Source organism: Micromesistius poutassou (genome assembly GCF_964030765.1).
Source record: "Micromesistius poutassou genome assembly, chromosome: 6".
NCBI classification, from domain to species: Eukaryota; Metazoa; Chordata; class Actinopteri; order Gadiformes; family Gadidae; genus Micromesistius; species Micromesistius poutassou.
The window spans coordinates 7,400,893-7,415,603 of record NC_140276.1 but is presented as its reverse complement, the minus strand read 5'-3'; the positions used below and the strand labels follow the sequence as shown (position 1 = coordinate 7,415,603).

The 14,711-nt window shown below is 46.4% G+C and overlaps 1 protein-coding gene across 1 annotated transcript in view; it reads right to left on the bottom strand.

Moving 5' to 3' along the window:
• The window catches only part of LOC311344797 (connector enhancer of kinase suppressor of ras 2), a gene marked incomplete at both ends in the record, with an annotated part of 53,224 nt that overhangs the window by 10,879 nt on the left and 27,634 nt on the right, over window positions 1-14,711 (bottom strand). Inside the window, 4 exons of the mRNA XM_084469137.1 lie at window positions 5,237-5,406; window positions 9,813-9,881; window positions 10,160-10,219; window positions 10,498-10,617. Of these exons, the coding sequence (XP_084325263.1) occupies window positions 5,237-5,406; window positions 9,813-9,881; window positions 10,160-10,219; window positions 10,498-10,617 (419 nt within the window). The remainder of the gene's footprint in view (window positions 1-5,236; window positions 5,407-9,812; window positions 9,882-10,159; window positions 10,220-10,497; window positions 10,618-14,711) is intronic.

The following is a 14,711-nucleotide window of genomic DNA, read 5'->3' as shown; positions in this document are numbered from 1 at the left end:
GGGGCTAATATGTATGGAGAGCTCAGTACACACTAAAGAGTACATAGTGCACACAGTACACAATACATAGTACACTGTACACACTAAACAGTACATAGCACACACAGTACACACTAAACAGTACATAGTACACACAGTACACAATACATAGTGCATAGTACACACTAAACAGTACATAGAACATAGTACACACAGTACACAATACATAGTACACTGTACACACTAAACAGTACATAGTACACACAGTACACACTAAACAGTACATAGTACACACAGTGCACAATACATAGTGCACTGTACACACTAAACAGTACATAGTACACACAGTACACAGTACATAGTACAGTACACAGTACACACTAAACAGTACATAGAACATCGTACATAGTACAGTACAAAGTACATAGTACACTGTACACAGTACACAGAACACAGTACACACTAAACAGTGCATAGTACATAGTACAGTACACAGTAAACACTAAACAGTACATAGTAAATAGTACAGCACACAGTAAACACTAAACAGTACATAGAACATAGTATAGTACACAGCACACAGTACATACTAAACAGGGCACATTACATAGTACATAGGACATAGTATGCAGTACACAGTACACAGTGGACAGTACCTAGTACACCTTGCATGGATTTTACATTTACATTCACATTTAGGGCGTTTAGCAGACGCTTTTATCCAAAGCGACTTCCAATAAGTACATTTGTCATAAGAAGTGAAACAATATATCACCGTCGGTACAGTAAAGACGTTCACAGAACCAAGTGCAAGTACTAACAATCGCCAGGCTGACCCCATTCCCTGTGGATGGTGGTTAGAGCACTGTACACAGTGCATGGCCAATACATCATGAAGTGCATGTTGTCACATGGCACATACAGTACGTGAAGTGCACAGTTCAGGGCTGTGATCGTGAGGACAAGATCACACGTGCACATGACCGCGCACGTGCACGGTACAGCACAGCAGCTCCACCGTCTCTCCACACTTCTCTTCATGTCTCTTTCTCTCCAGATCTGCCTCTCTCTCTCTCTCTCTCTGGTATTGAAAAAACACTGAGGCATATATTCATGCATGGATCTGAGACAGCCGGGCGAACAAAGAAATAGAGAGAGAGAGAGAGAGAGAGAGAGAGATGAGACGAGAAAGAAAAAAAATCGGGATACCAACTGAGACAGAGATAGAGAGAGGGAGTGAGACACAGATGGAGAAAAGAGAGACAGAGACAGAGGGATGGAAAGACAGAGTGAGGACCAGGAGAAGTAGCCATGGAAGGATTTGGAACGGGAATCGCAGGATGATTTGCGCAGATAAATTGTTTCCTTTGTGGATTCGGATGTAATCTTGCTGAACGCCTGCCATATTTGGGCTAAACTTCACAGCCGTAAAATGGAGCCTCAAAATCCGGGCTTAGATTTGCGCATGTGTGCATCCATGTGTGTGTGATTGCACATGTTTGCACACATTTGCAAGTGCATGCCTGTGTATGAATGTGTGTGTAGACACGTATCCCTTGTGTGTGTGTGTGTGTGTGTGTGTGTGTGTGTGTGTGTGTGTGTGTGTGTGTGTGTGTGTGTGTGTGTGTGTGTGTGTGTGCGTGCGTGCATGCGTGTGTTTTCATGTGTGTTTGTGTATGCAAGATAAATGTGTCCAAACTGAGCACACAGGGCAAAGTGACCTAGTTATTTTGCTTCACAAGGGAGCTGTAGTGATGATAACAGAGAGAGATCTTCCAGTCCTATACACACACACACACACACACACACACACACACACACACACACACACACACACACACACACACACACACACACACACACACACACACACACACACACACACACACACACACACAGATGGTCAAGCATGGGAAAAGCGCAAATACTAGTGATAGATGTGTCTGTGGGCGACCTTATTAGACAAAAAGGAAATTGACACAAACACACACACACACTCACACACACAGATTCTGTCGACAGGCAGACACACAGACACAAAGACACTCCCACACATGCTACAAGCAAATATATTTGCACATGCATTTATTTTCGCTCTAATGGGTTTCGATGTGCATTAGGACCGGTTTAAGAGGTGAGGAGAAAGGAACAGAATCGTTTAAAATGGGTCACGACCAGGTTGAGAGGCGGGTCGCGGCCCGACACACTCACTGGAATTGGTGACCCCTTTGTTACTCTCTTTTGGGTCCCGACGTGAGAAGCCGCAGAACCCCCTGGTTCATAGGAACACAGTGTTCTCTACTACACTGTTATCAGGACTGATGGGATTCTCAGCTCTCCAACGGCAGCAGCGTTGGTGATAACACGTAGCGTACCTTATGGTCACCGCGGCAACCCCCTCACCCGTGAAGGAGAATTCATAATCGGCCACTCTTAGTTCTGAGACACACACGCACGCACTCACGCACACACACACGCACTGTTTTCCGGGAGATATTTTGCATGCAGTGTATTATGTTCTATATATCTGCTGAGTAGCGTCTCTTGTTGCAGAGAGAGAGCGTGGAGCTTCCTGTAGCGGCTTTTGAATAATTAAGAGCTCCAATCTTTCTGAGAGAGAGAGAGAGAGAGAGAGAGAGAGAGAGAGAGAGAGAGAGAGAGAGAGAGAGAGAGAGAGAGAGAGAAAGAACAAGGCTAAAACATTCCCTTTTCCTCTGATCTTTCCTGCGGAAAATGTACTTTATCTTGTTACTAATGATGCTACATGCAGGCTACGTCCAGGCTACATACAGGCTATATGCTACATGCATTCTATTTTGGGCTACCTACAGGCTATGCACAGACTACCTCGATGCTACATCCGGGCTACGTCGGAGCCATTACCAGGCTGCGTACAGGCTATTGATTCACCAAAACCAATGGCCTTGTTTCATATTAGCACCTTCCATATGCTTATATCACACATCCCACACACACACACACAATACACAGTAATAATTGCCTTGGAAGAAAGAAAGACCCATAAAGAGAAAGAGAAAAAGAACCAGCGAGAGAGAGATCAATAATGAAACAGAGAGAGAGAGAGAGAGAGAGAGAGAGAGAGAGAGAGAGAGAGAGAGAGAGAGAGAGAGAGAGAGAGAGAGAGAGAGAGAGAGAGAGAGAGAGAGCAGAAGAGAAAGAAGGGAAGAGCCAGAATAAGAACAATAGAGGCAGAAACAAAGAGAGCCAAAGAAGCCAGAGCCGGCGCAGCAGAGCGCTGAGCCCAGATCAAAGCATGCATGTAACATGTCGATGAATTAGCCTAATGCATCGGGGGTATAAATAGCCGGCGTGGAACAAGCCGGTTGACAAGCGAGACGCAGCGCTACAAAGAGCCCGGGCCCGGACGCCACCCCCTGCCCCACACACACACACACACACACACACACACACACACACAGACACACACACACACACACACACACACAGAGACACTCCCCCCCACCTCCACGTCCACCGCCATGGAGGGTACATACAGCTTGCTTGGGTTTCATTATTGTTTTCATCGTGCCTGTTTAGTCTCATTTCGCTTGGCCGTCCCAAAGGGCGGTGAAAGTAACGCTCGCAGATTGCAAACCGGTTGAAACGTGTTTAGTTCTAAAGAGGGACGAAGCGTTGTCCTCGTCTACTAGATCTATCCGTTTTCCTTTTTTTTTCTTTCATCCAACGTTACATTAATATGGAGCACGCAGGTGCCCTTTGGAAGTGGAAGTCATGCAGACTGTGGAGCTGGGTGAATATGAATATGAGCACGGGGGGGGAGACGCCTCGGGGGGGGGAGATGCCCCCAGGGCCGGGGGAGACGTCCCGGGGGCGAGGGAGACGCCCTGGGGGGTCAGACGCCTGCATCACCGGGGACTCTGCTCCGGAGGAAGACGATTCTGACCCAGTTCAGCCAACGTTCACCGTTTCACGTGAATCCTGGCAAACGTCGATATGCACCGCGATGTGTGTACGGTCAAAACTATAATTCTGCTAACCTCATCTCTCGAGTTCCTTCTTAACTCCCCACACACCTTTTACACTCGCGGCACTGTTTGGGAGTTACACTTTGGACTTGTTCGGCCCCACTTTTCAGACTTTTGTTGATAAAATCATCTGCTAAACGACTCAATAAGTAAGTGTATCCTAATTTGTGATTGCATTGTCTATCTCTAGCCCTGAATTTCCCCCCCAAAAAAACGAATTGCTATGACATTCAGATTTTTGCACCACTTACTCCAAGGAGTCCTAATAGTACTCATTAGTCCATTTGGGTTTTGGCCAGGAAGGCCGTCTCCCTTTGGGATCTATGGGAGTATTTTAGTTGTGTGGTTATATGGACCCATTCTTAAGTACAATAACAGAGGACGGAGTGATCCCATTCAATGTTCCCACACACCCACACGCAACCGTCGTCACAATGAGCTGAGCTTGGCAGCATTAAGTCCACATTTGTCCAACAACGCGTACAGACCGCGATCATTTGGGAGACCTGGGTTGGGACGAACTGCTCCTCGGTGCGCCACACGAAAGCGTTCAGCGACGCAAACGCCAGCTGTCACATTCGCCCGAGACAGATTCCCATTTCGGGAGGTCTGAAGAAGGTCTATTTGTAGCGCAGAAAGACGAGCCGCGGAGAGCGGGCGGAAGGCTGAGATGTATCGCGATGCTGACGCTGCAGATAAACCGCGTCGGCTGCACACACACACACACACACACACACACCGCCTCGTTTAAAGCAGGATCCCAAAACGATGTCCCGTTAGGCGGTGTGTGAGAACAGATCAAAGACTCAAATTGGGCGGCTCCTGCAAAGTGCTGTACAGGTCTTAGACCCTCGGGCGGTTTCATAAAATGCCCTGATGGAAACAATGAAGGATTAAGGTCAGAGCACACAAACCTCGCTGGCTTGTTATTTCTTGCGGTGCAGTATGCAATGTGTGTTTTTTCATAGGATAAGTCTGGGATTCTGGCCTCTGATGGGTTAAGAAGGGATCTCCTTTAGATCGTGTTTCGATTAGTCCTAGCTGTTTGCGGGAATTTAACCCTAACCCTAACCCTAACCCTGGTTAGGGTAAGGGTTAGGTTTAGGGTTAGGGCTAGGGTTAACCCTTACCCAAACCCTAACCCTAACCCTAACCAATCGGAGGAGAGCCATTCTAACCTAATCAGAGGCGAGAATCCCAGACTTATCCTATGACGTCTCTTCCTGTGTGTGGAGGGGGAAGATCTAAGCGATGATGGGGGGGGGGGGTTTACCTGCAGGCCAAGGGGTTTCCACCGCACGTTCCTGAGCAGGGCGGGCGTGGAGCTCAGCGTGTTCTGGGGCCTCTTCTTCAGAGTGAGGATGACCCCACACGGGTCCTCTCTCAGGGCGTTCACCAGGTTCTTCAGCTGCCAGCCCACCTGGAGAGAGCACACACACACACACACACACACACACACACACACACACACACACACACACACACACACACACACACACACACACACACACACACACACACACACACACACACACACACGAGACAGAGCATAAGATTGCCATTGAGAACGTGACACACAGCTCTCGCCCTGAACAACAATCACACAAACCAGACAGTTGTATCACAACAAGTACCATTACTGTCAGAGAAGCTTTGATCAAAAGCGACGTAGAATGCATTTTGGATACTTGTCATAGGGTAGGGGTTAGGACGTTTGCTCAAGGATACCGACAGGTAGATTGTGGACGTTGTAGTTCCCATCTAGATCCTTTCAGCTGGGAGACAAAGGCCCTAACAACTAGAGCATCCAGCCACGGTCCATAACAGCAGCGCCTATATCTCTTTGCGGGGGGGGGTGGGGGGGAGAATCTTGAAAAGCGAGCACACACACTCAAAGCAAAAATAATCTCACACATGCATGTAGTCACACACCTTGTCCACGCCTGGCACTGAAATGCATCATGGGTAATCCGTCACAAGGAACAATCAAGATGAATTGAATGAGACGACCGAAACCTTGTTCCCAGCGTAACGTGACCATAGATGGATACGCATCGCCATCGAATGAACTGTACCGAGGTTCAGTAGCACGTGGCCATGTGATTGCTTGCACAATTACGTCGTCAGTGCAGCCCTGTACCTCTTATCCGAGTAGTCACTGAAAATGGGTGTTAAGGTGAGTGATCGTCTATGTTAGTGGGCTTGCGGTCCTTGGTCAGTCTCGTGAATCCACGTACACCATCTGATTACATACATTCATTAGCCTGGGAATCCAGACCCACATCTAGAAAGCTGTAGGGTCTGGCAAGGAGTAATGAAAATGGAGGGGGGGGCGGCACCAAGCACGCATTTGAAAATATCACTGCACGCAATTGGATAACACTACGACCAATCAGAAGAATACAAGGGGTGACGTATCCAGACCAGCGGAGCTAAGCAATAGATAAGACTTGCCGTATACGATCGGTAAAACAGCAACACCTTGGCCCGCCTATATCAGATACACCGATGTGATTGGTTAATGTTCTGGGTTTGGGCAATCGGGGAGTGAGTATATTGCTCGTTCCCAGAGTTGCTTGCTGAGAAAATTCAAGTTGTGCTCTCGCGAGAACTCTTGATTTCCCGGGGTATACATTCATACCTTCTTGTACTTAAATGTTTACATCAACATTTCACCTATCAAGTATTATATTAACCTATATTAACCTAACCTAATCGTTGCCTGACGTCCATCATCCAAGTGGCCCCCTGGTATGTGTGAGAGTTCTAGAGCTGCGTACAAGACTCCCCGCTCAACACTTTATCACCACCACAGCACTTTCTCCCAAGCATCTGCACAACAATAACAAACAACCGCAAACTACGGAGTCCCACCGGGGCCAATTGGTCTGCAAACACTGTCTTTCTGATGCACAGGATGAATCGGCTTTTAGATTGTCCGGGTTTCTAATGAGGAAGCATCGCACAAGAGATTTAAAGAGAACAACCCAGAGAGAGAGAGAGAGAGAGAGAGAGAGAGAGAGAGAGAGAGAGAGAGAGAAGAATAGGAGGAAGGTGTGGCGTGTTAGTGCTGACGGTAGTCTTCCCAGGCGGGCCTGGATAAACAGTCTCCGGGGTTCAGAGCTCAGTCCATTGATTGGTGGCATTGGTCTCAGCTGCTGCAGAGGCCACACACATGCACACACGTGCACACACATGTGCACGCACCATTCACAATTCATCCGCACACGTTCTGCATACGTAAAACGACTCTAAATCTGAAAGAAAAATATATAGCTATAGCTCTTGATTCAAAACTGTAGCACTTTTACTGTCGCAGTTTTTTTATTTCACAAAACAGAATGTACTGATTCCTGATTCTCGCAATTTCTGTGATGCATCTCGACGGTTCAATGCATATACTGTAAGTTGCGTTGGATAAACGGGTCAGCTGAATGAATGTAATGTAATGCAATTGAATGAATACTATGCTTTACGTACGTATGTGCCGCAAACGCAGTGCACAAACATACACCGACATGTACACATGTACACACACACACACACTCACACACACATCTTCAGCATGGCGGTTCGGTTTTCTGTTATGACATTATTCAAGATGGGAGAATGTCGCAGCGTGGGCCTCCAGCAGTCCTTTCCTCTCTCCTTTTACCTTTGGTCCAGTCAACCAACAACCCGACAGATCATTCAAGCTCAAACAACTCTGTCTGTCTGTCTGTCTGTCTGTCTGTCTGTCTGTCTGTCTGTCTGTCTGTGTGTGTGTGTGTTCTCTCTGTCCTCTTCCCAGTGAGAATGCTTTTGTTTTGCAATGCTCGATTTAAAATGTCACCGAAAGCCTTTCAGCGTTGGAAAGTCTTCCCCAAACTCGACGACGGGTGCCCCGGTTAGACTCTGAAGCCTCACGTCGGTTACTGCGGCCCTGCATCGTGGTGCCGCGCGGCTCACAGTTCAGTTCAGTTCAGTTCAGTCCAGCACTACAAAATAACTTAAGCACGCCTCTGTTGAAATCCCGCTATGCAAATATGTAAAGCAGAGGGGAGAGCATGCAGGGTCCTGCTAAAATCGCAAAAATAAACTGTCAAAAAACCCTGGCAGAGAGTTAGGAACGATCTCCTGGGTCTTCATTAGTAAGCCAGATGCTGTTACCTCGGCATAATTATACTGCCTCTCCAAAACAATCAGTTTTGTTATCCGAGGAGCAAAACGCTCCATATTTTTGCACTCCAAAGCTGGACTTAAAACTGTACATCTGTGGCGCCGTGTTTTTGTAGCAGCTCATGCCTGAGCGTGGCGGCTCTGTCAAGCTGAAACACACAGGCACAGCACGCGCCCAGCGATGCCAGGCAGCAGCCACTCAATATTCACGCCAATTTGGTACAGATTCTTGTCCCCGCTCCAACACAGACGAGCATTTGCTTTGACTTCATCAGCGATGCGCGATAATTCAGCATTTGTGACACTCCAGTGTGGAGAAAAAGCCAGGCAGTGTACTGTATTGACCTGAGATCTCCCTTCACCCCTCCCCCCCCCCCCCCGACCGCGGACCTAATCCTTCCCTCCATTTTCCTCTCTGTAATATCAACATTTCTCCGGATCCTCGCTCTTTATCTTTTTCCTCTCTCTTGGATCCTCCATCCCTCGTCTCTGTCGCCTCTCTCTCTCTCTCTCACTCTCTCGCTCTCTCTCTCTATCCTCCCCCCCCCCCCAGAGCGGAAAGTGGAAGCTGGGGGGAAATTATTAGACGGAGGATGGGAGCCTGACGTGTCGCCCTATGCACCTGTCACAATGAGGGGTGAGAGAGAGAGAGGGCAAGGGAGGGAGTGAGGGAGCGAGAGAGAGAGAGAGAGATAAAGAAAATGAGTGAGACCGAGAGGTACAGAGAGAAAGAGAGAGAAGGAGGGAGAGAGAGAGAGATCGACAGGGTTTGAGTGAGAGACAGAGAGGTACAAGAGAGAGGAATTAGAGCGAGGTAGTTAGAGCTTGAGAGAGTGATGAATTACAGGGGAAGGGAGAGATCAAGACGAAAAAAAAAGTCAAAGAGACCGAGTGACGGATAACCCTACTCTCAGCTATCACTCTCTCGCCTGCCAATCATCTCCTTCGCTGCCTGCTTCATGCATGCTCTCACAGGAGCCAACCTATCACAAGCCATGTGGAAATACATGTGGAAACACACACACACACACACACACACACACACACACACACACACACACACACACACACACACACACACACACACACACACACACACACACACACACACACACACACACACACACACACACACACACTATGACCAGTCACTGTTCCATATAAGATGGCTGCCTATTAATCCTATTCTGTCTAAGCATAGAGGTAGGTAGGCTATTAATGTATTCATTTATTCTAGTCTGACGACACCTCTTGCCCACACGAATCAAATCAGAGGTCGGGTCAAGGGTTACACTGGGCGATGGGCAAAGATTTTGAAAGATTTCAAAGATTTGAATAAAATCGGGTCCTTTGAGTCCATCCACATCGCCGCAACAGTCACAGTTAGTTACAGCTACGCCGCTCACATATTCCCGACCGTTTAGCCAGCTAGCTTTGCGTACCATTAAGCGTTAATGGCGACTAGCCCCAACCCTCGACAAGCACCACGAACAAAAACAAACAAACAGTCAAACAGGACCCACGACACACACACACACACACACATACACACACACACACACAGCTGGCCAGCATCGTTTGGGCTAAATAGCACATAGCACGGAGCTGATGTGGGGGAAGCTATCCTTATCCAGTTAGTGAGCAGCTAGGGCGAGCACGGTGACTCACCACAGTCTGGTGGTTGACCTGGATGACCTCATCTCCCGCGTGAATCTTCTTACACAGGTCTGCGGGGGACTGCAGGGAGACAGGGGAGACGGGGAGGTGATAAATATGTGCGCTAAAGACAGGTGGTGTATAGATGGAGATAAGTTGATCTATGGTTTGGTTTTACACTCTTCTGTTTGCCGCTCTCTCACGCCTGAACGTCCCATTCCCGGGGATTAATACGGTTGTGTTATCTTATCTGTGTGTGTGATACCGTTTCAATAGGAGGTGCAGGATTAAAGGGTTACATCTCGAGACACACTCAGTTACCGGAGGGACGGGGGGATGACGTCTGTATCTGTACGTACGTTTTCTGTAGTTCCGGTGATGACGTGGAGTCCATCGTATGTGGATTTGATGTACATTCCCTAATACACAATACAAAACACACACACAAACACACACATACATACAAAGACACACACACACACACACATATATAAACACACACACACACACACAGTATTCAGTGCATGTCACATAAAACAGAATATACGTATGTACGTACAGATATGTTTGTACATATGTTATGCCTTTGAACGTGACATGTATATGTGTATGTGTGTGTGTGTGTGTGTGTGTGTGTGTGTGTGTGTGTGTGTGTGTGTGTGTGTGTGTGTGTGTGTGTGTAGGTGCGTCAGCATACCAGTCCTTCACTGGGCATTATGCTGGTCAGGTGGACAACCTCCAGGTGTGCCGACTGGGAGACCAGAGAGTCTGAAGACAGGGAGATGATGTGGTCGCAGATCCCAGCCAGGGTCTTACACTGCAGAGGAGAGAGGAGAGAGGAGAGAGGAGGTCAGGGCTGCTGACTCCTGGCACAAAGGCTCTTCGATTTGGCCCCTGCTTCTTATTTCATTTGAAGGTGCCGTGACACGCCACCAGGTGTGGTGTGATTAGCCGTTGCAAGCCGTTTTGGAAATCTGCCTCTTATGACATCATAAGGGGCAGAAAGTGGGCGTGTCCACCGAGATGTGTGCTGGGATAGATCAGTCCACCAGCCTACCCAGTGGACAGTAGCAAACGTTGCTCATCTATCCGTCACACATCTAGGTGGACCCGCACACCTGTGATGTGTTAAGGGGCTGATTTCCAAAACAGCTTGTAACGGCTAATCACACCACACCTGGTGGCATGTCATGGAACCTTTCATTTCATTTATTTATTTAAAGGACAGCGCACATTAAACAACATAATCTGTAAATGTGCCAGTGTTAGCCAGCAGGCTCATTTTCAACTTAGTAACATGCATCTGAATATAGGCCGAGTCTCTTTGGATCAATACAGTAACCTTATGCATCTGTTAAATAACTAAATAGTGATAGCAAACATAGAGAGACATGAGGCCTGGCTCAGCTAGGTCAGTGTGACCTAGCTGGAGGGGGGGGAAAGCATAAATCATTTTGATCAGATTGTTCCACATCGCCTCTCCCATCACTCTTCAACGCAAACTGGGTCCTGTCCCCGAGAGACCCCCACGCAGACAGCACTTCATCAATACTAGCCTAGCTGCCGCCACTACGATGCTATGCTCTAATGCTATGCTTTGATGCTATGCTATGACGCTACAACTGTGATGACATTCTTTTTTCTTTTTTTTTTACAATGATTTTAAGCAGTAAAAAATAGATTTGCTCTGTTACGTAGCAAAACAAGATGAACATGATGATAATGTTGATAATGTTGATAATGTTGATTGAGCATGATATCTGTGATCATGTGAAGTTCATACTTCATATGTTTGAAATGGATACACGTAATACCCGGTTTAACCCTGATTTGACAGCCTTATGACGTGTGACCTTTCGGACAGATGCAGTATGGTTCTCGGTGGCGAGATTAAAATGGATATTGGCTCGCCATCATGACCATAATACCAGATTATAGATATTATTTACCATATGTAAAGCGCAGATTGTTTCTTTATTCCTTGCTCACACATGCAACCCTGTTATGCATGAGCACACTCACACACACACATACTCACACACACACACACACACACACACACACACACACACACGCATACATACAGTAGACACACACACACACACACACACACACACACACACACACACACACACACACACACACACATACATACAGTAGACACATACACACACACACACACACACACACACACACACACACACACACAATGAATTATCACAGAGAAAGAATAAAATAAAATACAGAGGTCGATAAAAATGCAGCCAATTCAAGTGAGTTTCTTTTACACACACAGACAAACACTATGTTTGTAAATGTATACAAGGTTGTATACAAAGTATTCTCTCCCATTGTATTGCATGCTGGTATGGGCATTCCAAAATCACCAACAGGAACAAATTGGGGAAGATTGTTAAAACCTGGTGGTAAAATCATTGGTAAACAATAGGTGGACATGTACCAACTATATCTGACCAGATGAGCACAGAAGGCAGACAAGGTTTGCATGGATACAACCCGTCTACTCTCAGTGTAACTCAAGCCGTTCCCTTCTGGTCGTACAGATAGATACCCAAATGTTAGAACATACCGAGCAAAGAACTCATTCATTCCCATGGCGATAACCCAATTAAATAATATGGGGGGAGAGGGGTATGACTATAGGAATATTCATAGTACTGTGCAGTATTTTAATTTATTTATGACATTAGTCCTTCTAGGGAAGTGCGATATACTCCATTTTACTGTACTTCATTTATTGATGTGTGTATGTTACGTGTTAAATAGTGCTGTAGATGTCTGGGTCAATATCTGTGTTGTGGATTATATGTCAATATGCCTGTACTGTACAACAAATTGCCTCTCGGGGACATTAACGTTTTCCAAGTCTAAGTCTAAGCCTAAGGATCAGCCTGTTTCCCATCACTTTGGTCTAAAGTGACTGATGCAGACAGCCACCAGTAGCGAGCGTGAGAGCGTCAGCTATTGCATCCGGTCAGAGCTGTACTGTCACCCTGAGGGGCAGCAGATCCCCTCAACGTTCGTCCTCTAGAAGGCCTGTTTTTTTTTTTTGCTGCTGACAGTCTCCGATTGTAAGAAAATGTTTCCGATGACAATATGGAAGGGATCCCTACAGAAAATACCGCTTTTTTTTATTACCCTTCGCTCGATTTGTTACTGTGTCTAACCACGTCTCGCTCAAAAAGAAGTCTCACTCTGAAATCTCTCCCGCTGAAGACTGAAGTCGTTGCAGGAAATGTCCCCGTTGTCATTACAATCTCAACCCTACTTCACCCAAATGTTTAAGATAAAACTAAGCTACGCTTCCTGTAGTCCAACGCCATTAACTCTCGCCGGCACCAAGATAAGATAATCCTTTATTAGTCCCACAGTGGGGAAATGTGCAGCGTTACAGCAGCAAAGAGCAAAGACGATAGTGCAAATACAGAAATAAAGACAGACATAAGAAAAATATACAAATAATACAAATAACGGACTATGTACAACAGTGCACTTGTGCATATGCATTGGTAGTGAGTGTGTGTGTGTGTGTGTGTGTGTGTGTGTGCTTGTGAGTGTGTGTGTCAGTGAGAGCAGTTGTGGAGTCTACTACTACTACTACTACTCTCTCCAACTCTCACTTATGTTTCCATCATTCTCTTCCTCAGAGCGAGTCTTCTCTCTGAGCGAGGCTGGTTACACACAGTAACAAATAGACCGAATCGTAATGTTGGGATCATAATCCCAAAATGTTGACAGACACTTAAAATAATCAGAGGCTTGTCAGTGGCAAAAACAAGCACTCAAAAGAGGACATACATTAAGGGGTCATTATTACCACTCAAGGGTTAAAGTGCTGAATCCTGCCCGCTAAATACTCTTTAGTTAGTCAGGCATGGACCCAAAACGATGGGCAAACAGGGTCCAGGTAGAAAAACACCAAAGGTATCCTTTAATCTCTGTGTTTACACGTGAATTTCCTGTTGCAGACTCGGGGCTTGTACAACACAATGTTTAAATGAGATACTCAAGATTTATGCCCTTTGGCCCCCGGGCATCAAACAAAACCTCTTAACCTTAATCCAAGTGTCAAAGGAGACAGGATAGGGTAGAATGTAGCTTTTTGTAATCCCTCCGCTAAACCAGGGAATGCGATGGAGTAGATTTGCTAGGCCAGATGTGCCCGTTTCACCAGTTACCATTTTGTAGCTCTTTTTGAGTTCTGTCCCCGCGCGATCATTAGACTAATACTTCGGAACAGGGATTAACACGACTAGTAGTGGTATCCCAACATCGCTGACATACATGGGGCCGTTCTGACAGAGACTGGAACCACCCAGATTAGGCTGTTATGTTATGTGGTGGGCTGGCGTGCGATTTAAGAGCAGTCAAACAGTAAGCCAGACATAGTGCACTGCCAAATGGATTAAGCCACATGGCCTAACACACTTCATGTCTCACTCTCTCTCTCTCTCTCTCTCTCTCACCTTTTTTTCAACACACTCTCACAGAGTACACCCACACACACACATACATGTGTCCTTTGGTGAAAACATAGATTTCGCTTTGAATTTATTATCCTGTTTTAAAATGGGAAAATGACCACTTCCCCATGCATGAATTCATAAAACGACACAAACATACAATAGAGAATGGAGCAAGAGAGGGAGAGAGAGAGAGAGAGAGAGCGAGAGACAAAGAGGGAAAGAGAGAATATAAGGAGTAAAATGAGCAACGGAAAAACACAACTAGGACAGTCTTACGTAATTTCTCTCATCCTTATGCATGCATGCACATAAATATGCATGCGTGCGCACACACACACACACACACACACACACACACGGCTACACACTTCATGCTTCATCAAACACACACACACATGCTGCATGTTTTTCTCCATCAATTGCT